Genomic DNA, 10,044 nt, shown 5'->3' with positions numbered 1-10,044 from the left:
GCCGCGTTTGTAGTGGAAAAGCGGCATTACACTTACTCACTTTTACACACACACGCCCGCGCGCTCCCCTCACAATGTTGCTATGAATACATTATTTGATTGGCTGAGTAGAGTCACGTGGGATGAGTCACACTGCACGCGACTGGTCTGTGCGTTTCCTGTGTACGAACATTGATTACCGTGAAGGCAAGAAAAGCTGCGCAGTTCAAAATGAGACTACCGTATATGCGAAACACGTCGCGCAGAAAATAGAAACGGTCCGTTAAACTCTAATAACAGGTCTGGGTTCGGATCCGGACCGCGCTCCGCCATTTGGTGACGCCGGCTTTAGAGTTTGGCCAGAGTTTATCTTATGGGACATGGTTTTGAAAAGCACACACTTATTCCCAAAATTCACAGTGTATGTCAGACAAAAAAAAAAACCCTGTGAAGTCAAGTGAACTCTCCACAGACCCTGTGAATAATATGTGTCAACACACAGACTTGAGCAAGAGTATAAATCCATTTCTGGCTTCAGAACAGGCCTCTGAATATCCAGCCAAACCCCAGGCTTGAACCCCAGAGAACAGAAGCTCCCAACCTTTTAAATCAAGTCAGTTTATTTGTATCACGCTTTTACCAACAGACACTGCAACAAAGCAGCTTTACAGAAAATTAAAAAGCATAAACATATGAGCTAATTTTATCCCTAATAAATGTATCCCTCATGATCAAGCCTGAGGTGATGGTGGTAAGGAAAAACTCCCTCAGACAACGAGAGGAAGAAACCTCGAGAGGAACCCGACTCAAAATGGAACCCATCCTCATGTGGGTGATAACAGGGTGAATTATAAATAACTCGCTTCTCTAACTGTATCCTGTAGAGTCACAAAGTAAAACTGTGTAACCAGGAAATTTGTTGAAGTTATAAAGTGTTGATCTACGGGTGGTGTAGTGGTTAGCATGGTTGCCTCACAGCAAGAAGGTCCTGGATTCGAACCCAGCAGCTGGCGAGGGCCTCTCTGTGTGGAGTTTGCATATTCTCCCTGTGTCTGCGTGGGTTTCCTTTGGGTGCTCTGGTTTCCCCCAAAGACATGCAGTTAGGTTAATGTGGGACGGCCTTGGGTGCTGTTAGCATGGCTGCCCACTGCTCTGTGTGTGTGCTCATTGCTCACATGTGTGTGTTCACTGCTTCAGATGGGTTCAATGCAGAGAGGAAATTTCACAAGTGTGTGATGAATAAAGTTGTGCTTGCTTTCTTTTGATGGAAACGTGAATGCAAAACTGTTCATGACAGCTGCAGTCCTAAAGTTATCCCAGTGATTGTAGTCCTCAGCGATCATAGCAAAACTGTAGCAGTCCAGAGCATCTTCCAAGTGTGACTTTCGACTGTCCATATGGGGTCGTCCTCAACAGGGGCAATGTGATGAGACTCCAGCCAGACGTAGGGCAGCAGGATAGATCGGACGAGTCCAAGGCGCAGAAGAGTTCAGCGTCACTGGTGTCTCAGGATGGACATGTAATTCGACAGTGAGACAGATATATATATTTTTTATATGATAGTGATGAGGGGTGGCATGGTGGTGTAGTGGTTAGCACTGTCGCCTCACAGCAAGAAGGTCCTGAGTTCGAGCCCAGCGGCCGGCGAGGGCCTTTCTGTGTGGAGTTTGCATACTGTCTGAGTTTTGTATCCATGGATGCTGAAGCCAAAGATGGCTCAATCTCCATTAGCTATTGAGCTACGGTGCATCAAAACACAGCTCTAGCCTTGGCTTTTCTTAAGTAAGCTCAGTATGGCATCTTCTTGCTTGTTTTTTGCAATAGGAAAGGTTGTTGCACTGCTACATGGAATTTGGTGTCTGCACCTCTCATAGTTCATCCATCCATTACCCGTAACCGCTTATCCTGTGTAGGGTCGCAGGCAAGCTGGAGCCTATCCCAGCTGACTATGGGCGAGAGGCGGGGTACACCCTGGACAAGTCACACCTATGGTCAATTTAGAGCCACCAATTAGCCTAACCTGCATGTCTTTGAACTGTGGGGGAAACCGGAGCACCTGGAAGAAACCCATGCAGACACGGGGAGAACATGCAAACTCCACACAGAAAGGCCCCCGTCAGCCACTGTGTTCAAACCCAGAACCTTCTTGCTGAGGTGACAGTGCAAACCACTACACCACCGTGCCGCCCTACTTAGAGTTCATGTTACCAGGAAATCAGTGAAGTCTTTGCACCACACAATGATGTAGTTAATCAGGTGCCAGGATACCTGTTTTTTATTTATTCTTTTGCTGGAAGAATTTGTTTCTGAAGTCTGCATGTGCAGAACAGATAGCAGTCAGAGGAGTGTGGGGAGGGATGTGTTTTTATTATCAGCCCCACCCTGAAAGGATGTTGTCCATCAGCAGAATATCGTTTTGAGAAGAAGGTGAAGCCCACTGCATCCTCTAAACCATCACCACAACCATCAAAGCTCTCACACACTAGTGGGGTTTGAAAGCACAGGATCATACAGGTGCTCTGACTGCACCCTACTGGTCTATTCATGCAACTTCACAAAAACCCTCCCATCTCCCAATGAGAGGGCAGAGCTCTGAGTGCTTCCTCATGGGTTGTTGAGAAGTTCTGTGTGCTTTCTGTAATACTGGATTCAGTTCTACTGCCTTGTTTTTGTCAAACAGAATTATCTGGTGCGATCAATATGTGGAGTAAACTCAGAGATCTCGAAGTTTACTGTAGAATGTGTTGGTAGTTAAATTACCTAGATCTGGGTTTTGGACTTCATTCTGCTTAAAAGTCTAAGGAATATGCATTTGTGTATGATCATTATCATTATATTTATTTAGATTTATCAGTAAGAAAATACACATCACAGAAAGAGTGCTGATCCAAATCAATAATTTATTAAAACAGTTTGTCAGAATGTAACAGCAATAATGATTCAGATTCATCAAGTCATAACATTTTCCATGTAAGAGGGAGAAAAGAATAAATAGATGACAGTGGAATGAGTGAAGAACAAATTAAACACCGAATATAAATTCAGTATGAACATACAGCATGTGAACAGCAGACAGTACAGGTTACAGAGATTACACACTCCAAAGTTACAAACTGCCTTTAAATAAGCTTTCTGTTGCTGATAGATTTTATCAACAAACAAACATACAAACAAACAAACAAACAAACAAAAAAGTAACATAAAGCAATATTTAGACAAGTGAGAACATAAATACAGAAGGTAAATAAAAAATGGAGCAAGTCAGAGACACAAATTAAAATGAAGTTGATTTTAACGTTTCCAAACATTATTATATTGTAAATCCTAAAGGACTTTAAACCCTGAATGAATGTAATCAATTCATAACCACTTTCCACTTACAATCAAAAGCATGATTTGTTCTTGGCACTAAACAAAAAGGCACATTATTATCATTTAAAGATGGTTATAAACATGTTAAACAATAAATAACAAAAATAAATGAATAAATATATTTAACCATTTAGCTTCTGTAGAAATGTGTCAAGAAAGAGAAGCAAAGAAGATTCCAGATGTTTTTACTTTTTTCAAAATGGTGGTTAAATAGGAGAATGAGCTGGCTGTAAGCGAATGATCATTATATGCACATTCAACATGTACTGGGTATTTTTGCTTCTTTTTTTTCTTGACATATAGGGTGTTTTATCCTATTGTGTTAAATAGGACAGAACAAGCTCCACGTATTTTCTCCCATCAGCCTCCACGCAGACGGAGGGTCATGTGAATGGTACTTCCAGAGACAATGTTGTAATCCTTCAGCTTCATGCCACGCTCGAGCTGTTGGTCACTGTAGATCAGCCGCTGTTGGTCCTCTGGTACTCCTTCTTTCCGGTGGATCTTTGCCATCAACTGATCGACGGTCTCATCATCAGTGATGTCGTATGTTTTTGTCTGTCCTTTCTCATTCTTCACGAACACCTGAAACGGCACGGGGGTCTTGGCGAACAGTAGGATCAGAGTGGATCCTGAACTCAGACCATAATCGCTCACCGTATTCTGAATCTGGTCCAAGATCTGACCGCTGCTGGCTGAAAGCCTCAGGCATGAGGCTGTTGCCCCAAAGAGAGTGGCAATTTGTTGCTTGAGTTCACCAATGGTGGTACTTGGCAACACATTCACAACCTGCGTTTTTCCATTTAGGTCTTTGATGATGAGCTTCATCATATTCCCTATTACTGACCTGTGTGTGAAATAACATCAAAGCTGATAAGAATCAAATGTATGCAAATATTCCACGTCACATATAATTAATAAGACAAACATCATTTCATAATCTTTTTACTGGAGCTATGAGACAAATGTAGTTAAAAAGTAATGGGAGCTTATGAGCACTGCTTAGCATTCTACAGATAGTTCTGTATTTTTTAATGTATGTATTATTTTTAAGCAGAAATGATTGTGATGTAAGCTAAGTGTTCAGTTTTATTGATGTTATATACAAAAAGAGACTCTGAAATCACATGAACAGGTCTAGAAGACATTAAATAACACTTTTCACTTGATGTGTGAATCTTTCACTACTTATATGACTTGTTAGTTATACTAGCCAACATTAATTATTGAAATGATCAAAAACAATGTTCCTTAAATAAAGATATGAAGGGATTTGGATATTTCACCCTCTGCGGTGCATAATATCATTAAACGATTCAAGGAATCTGGAGGAATTTCAGTGAGTAAAGGGTAAGGGCTCAAACCTAAGCTGAACACCCGTGAACTCGGATCACGAAGAAGAAGAAGAAGAGGACAATTATGACAATGACACACCAAACAGCTGTATGGTTTATGAAATAACTAATTTTTAACTATTTGTTTCAGAAAACCATCAACTAGAATGATTTCTCGGGCGGCACGGTGGTGTAGTGGTTAGCGCTGTCACCTCACAGCAAGAAGGTCCGGGTTCGAGGCTGGCAAGGGCCTTTCTGTGCGGAGTTTGCATGTTGTCCGCGTGGGTTTCCTCCAGGTGCTCCGGTTTCCCGCACAGTCCAAAGACATGCAGGTTAGGTTAAGCCCATGTTTACATTAGACCGTATCAGCGGATCATCAGATTAACATTTTTAAAACGATTAGTGTGCACACAGCAACACCAATACACGATTTGCGTGCACATAGCAACGCCAATACACGGAAACGCTCGGCTCTGCAGGCATCCTGCGCTCCAAATCACTCCGCCCTGAACAGCGAGTGCCATCTGGAGGGTGCGCACTCCGGCCCTGCGCAGCACACAGAGCGCACGAGTGAAGTGCACAAGCTACGATTCGGGACTGAGCCGCTGTGTGTGTGATCCCAGCGCATATCACTTACTACTTGCAAGTGGAAGGATGGCAAGCCTAAAGACAATCATAACTACACAATGGGCAGTATTTGCATCAGTATTTTCATACTTTTATACTCTTTAATGAAAGGTGATACAAGGCGGAAGTCCGCGCCGTTTTTAAGCAGTCGCGTCACATGACCAACGCCAGCGAATCAGGAAGGTGGATGTCACAGTGACGTTGTCCAATGAGACGCCAGCTAGAGCTCAGCACAGCGTATCCGCATATTCTGAATGTTTACACTGCACCGGAGCTGACACGATCTGGATTGAATACGTGGACGCTGGCGGATTCCCGTTTCCCGGCGTTTCCAGGCGGTTTAATGTAAACGGACAGTGCATCCACGAAGAAAACGAGACAGATACGGTCTAATGTAAACGTAGCCTAACTGGTGACTCTAAATTGACCGTAGGTGTGAATGTGAGTGTGAATGGTTGTCTGTGTCTATGTGTCAGCCCTGTGATGACCTGGCGACTTGTCCAGGGTGTACCCTGCCTTTTGCCCATAGTCAGCTGGGATAGGCTCCAGCTTGCCTGCGACCCTGTAGAACAGGATAAAGCAGCTAGAGATAATGAGATGAGATGAGAATGATTTCTCCTGGTAAATTATTCCTGAACACACGGTCACATTTACTTTATTTTACTTTAAGATTTAACTTTGTATCAGTGACTCATTTGGAGACTTTCATCTCATCTCATCTCATTATCTCTAGCCGCTTTATCCTTCTACAGGGTCGCAGGCAAGCTGGAGCCTATCCCAGCTGACTACGGGCGAAAGGCAGGGTATTCCCTGGACAAGTCGCCAGGTCATCACAGGGCTGACACATAGACACAGACAACCATTCACACAATCAATTTAGAGTCACCAGTTAACCTAACCTGCATGTCTTTGGACTGTGGGGGAAACCGGAGCACCCGGAGGAAACCCACGCGGACACGGGGAGAACATGCAAACTCCACACAGAAGGGCCCTCGCCGGCCCCGGGGCTCGAACCCAGGACCTTCTTGCTGTGAGGCGACAGCGCTAACCACTACACCACCGTGCCGCCCTCATTTGGAGACTTTATTTATCCAAACCAAAATATAATATTTAACCTTATTCGAATTTATACATATTATTCAATTGCACATAATTTAAAATAGAGTAAAACTGACCCTTTGAGTCAACAGTTCTGTCTTTCCTTTCTGTCCTCAGTCTCCTTTTCTCAGAACCAAGTCCAACTGCACCTCCTTTCCAGCTGGGTGTAAGTTAACAACAGTAACAGTGCCACAACCACGCCCCTTATTTACAGGTGCTGAAAGTAGATAGGAGGTTGAGTTGGGTTTGGAGAGATGGAGGGATGCATTGGAGCGAAGAGGAATGAAGGTGAGCAGGAGCAAAGCATGTGCATCAATGAGGAGGGGAATGAGAGTGGAGTGAAGATGCAAGGAGTAGACGTAAAGAAAGTTGGTGAATTCAAGACCCGGGGTTACAAGTAACCAGTGGGAGTTAAGCAGGTGAAAGCAGAATGACAGCAGGCCCCGCCCCCTCAGTTAGGATTCACTTTCTGCATCTTACTCAGGAGCTTTCTGTTTCCATTCAGCATGTTATGTTTGGAAACAGGAGTTAAAACAACACAGCCTCAGTCTGTTTCGGTTCTGGAGAAAATAAATCATTTATAATTGGGATGACGTGAGAAAAATGAAGGCATGTGTCACGTGATGGGGAAAGCCCGCTCTAATGCCCTACGTCACAACTTCTGGAATTTTCAGTGCCTTGGTTTACTTTACATATTACACAATCCACCAGTACATACTATACACACATACTGACTTTTCAGAGATTAATATATTTAGTTTAGTATGTATTACAGGACTAATATGACTAATGTTACCTGATTTTCATATTCAGGTTTTGTTTGTTTGTTTGTTTGTTTGTTTGTACCTCAGAATCACTTCATGTTAGCTTTTAGTTACAGATAACTATTTTCACAAAATGTGTAGTAATCCCCTTTTAATGATATAAAACACATTCTTTCATTCAGATGAATTATTGACCCTTCCATCTCAGCCTCGGTCAGTTTCAATTCTGGAGAAATCAATAATAACTGAGATGTTATGAAGAAAGTGAATTCTCAGGTCCTGGGATGGGAAACGCCCTCGCTAATGCACTACATCACATCTTCTGGAATGTTCACTGTCATGGTGTACTTGTATATTATACATTTCTCCAGTATATACGACACTCACTGGCCACTTAAATAGGAACTTCTTGTTGATTCTAAGATCCCTGTTCTTGGCTGTAGGAGTGGAACCCAGTGTGTTCTTCTGTTTTCTGTTGCATGCTGAGACGCTTTTCTGCTCACCACGGATGTAAAGTGATTATATGAGTTACTATATCCTTCCTGGCCAAAAAGCTCAAACCAATTTATCCATTTTCCTCTGACCCTCTCTTATCAACAAGGCGTTTGTTTCCACCCACAGAACTGTCATTCACTCACATGATGTTTTTTGTTTTTCGCACCATTCTGTGTAAACTCTAGAGACTGCTATGTGTGAAAACCCCAGGAGCTCAGCAGTTTCTGAAATACTCAAACCAGTCCATCTGGCTCAAACCAACACCCATGCTGCCACAATGAAAGAAAGTCACACTTTGAGATCACAATTTTTCCCATTCTGATGTTTGAACACTATGAACACTAACTGAAGCTCTTGATTTGTATCTGCATGATTTGATGCATTATGCTGCTGTCGAGGGATCGGCTGATTAGAGAACTGCAGAAAACAGCAGGTGCATGTAGGGGTGTTCCTAATAAAGTGGCTGGTGAGTGTATACATATACTTGTAGGAACAGCCACAGCCCGTCTAGAACTACAAATCCCATCAACCAACTTCCACGATGACCTACGTCATGGCTGGGCGGGATCACCTAAGTCACGTCCTCCATGACTCTATAAGTGACCCGGAAACCCTCAGTTCGGTCTCTCTCGTCCGTGGACTCCGTGTCATACAGACATAAAGAGACACCCGCTCATCAGAACATCCAAAATCAAGACATCTGCCTTGCAAGAAAAAGAAGACTCAGCGCGCTTTCGTATTTACCACTGGCCAAGGTAACAATACTACTTAAGTTGTGCCGTCTCACTCATATTGAGTTACAACTGGTTTTATTTGTTTATTATAAGTAACGTTATGACTGCAGCCCAAGCAGTTAATTAAAAGTTAGAAGCGACCAGATTCCTTCTGACTTAATCGCTGTGCACATTGTTTGATCAGAGACTTTCCTCACGAACGACAAATTTCGGACCAAGGAAACCTCTGTGCTTTTACAGGAGCGACCCATGAGCTTCTGTGAACCCTGCGAAACTTCAAGACTTCTCTGCATATCCTGCCTAGAAGCAAAATACTGGAAGTAAGACTGGCATCTTGGGCAAATTAGTCTTAGGAGTTAGCTTTATGAAGTAGTGTGAATTTGAACTCAGGAACTGTTTAATTGTGCACACTGATCATTGTGTTCTACAATTGCTCTCTCTCAGATGTTTTAATAGATAGGTTGTTGCATTCTTCTCTCTATCCTTTCTAACACCTTTAATTTCATTATTACACATATTTTGACCTCATCAAGATTTCAATGGATTTAGTAATGTTATAAGCTAGTGGGATTAGCAATCACGACATATTCCTTTGTCTCATTAGACCACGAGGTGATTCCTTTTGTCTCAAAAGACCACGAGGTGATTCTCCCTTCCCCCCACTTGAGATAACATTCCAATCCCTGACACACACACACACACACACACACACACACACCCTCGCTCTCCCTCTCATACATACCCACACACACGCACACACATACATCCACACCTCACTGTTTATGCCTTGTATATAATGTACTCAACTGCTATTATCCATTTACTACTATTGTTAAAATAAATTCAATTATTCTGTTAAACTGTGCTGTGTGTCTGTTTGTTGCTACTATATATTTGAAGTCACACAATCTCAAAGAACTCCAAATTGCCTTCACCCAAGAGTATATGAATACTATTGGCTATTGTGTCTATGTAATACGGTAAGTAATACATTATTGCTGCATTGGTAGTGATCATAATAATTTGGAATATACCATAATTTAGCTGTTTGGTAATTTATTATTAAACACCAAAATTAAAGGTATTATTAATGAGACTGATTTAATGAGACTGATCACTTAAGACCAATTGCACCCACATACTCTACCACTGGAAGATGAGCGTGAAGTAAACCTACTATATTAATGTTATGCCCAGCTAATTAACATTAATAGGTGATTAATCTCCTGTCATAAACAGAGTTGTTGGGGGGGGGGGGGGGCAAATAAACAAAAGCAATTCATTCATTTTGATCAATATTTTTATTTATACATATATGAAGTTAAATAACTTATGAGTATTCACAAAATAAATGATTAAGAAACACAAAGAAAAGGTATTTAATCAGTCCCTAAAATCGAACCATTATATTTTTTCTAAGTTCTACATCATAGCTTTTTCTTTTGTTACATTTTCATGCCACTTGATGACAATTAATGTTCACTTCAGACATATGAACAATACTAGAAATTTTGGACAAAGAAGAATAAGCCTATAATGGTGAAAAAAGGAATGCTTAAATATTGCTCATTACTTGTATCTGTAACTCATATTTACCTAAGAATATTTTAATTGTGTTAAATAGAACAATTGTTTTAGTCC

General features: G+C 41.8%; 1 protein-coding gene across 1 annotated transcript; it reads right to left on the bottom strand.

The window, feature by feature from the left end:
• Window positions 1-3,711: 3,711 nt before the first annotated feature.
• Window positions 3,712-4,182, bottom strand: LOC132872819 (uncharacterized). Its single transcript, XM_060907910.1, has one exon. It carries the CDS (start codon window positions 4,180-4,182, stop codon window positions 3,712-3,714), a length of 471 nt encoding a protein of 156 aa, XP_060763893.1.
• Window positions 4,183-10,044: the final 5,862 nt, after the last annotated feature.

Source organism: Neoarius graeffei, chromosome 24 (genome assembly GCF_027579695.1).
Source record: "Neoarius graeffei isolate fNeoGra1 chromosome 24, fNeoGra1.pri, whole genome shotgun sequence".
Classification (NCBI taxonomy): Eukaryota; Metazoa; Chordata; class Actinopteri; order Siluriformes; family Ariidae; genus Neoarius; species Neoarius graeffei.
Note: the sequence above shows the minus strand (reverse complement) of the source record. Positions and strands in the feature narration are given on the sequence as shown.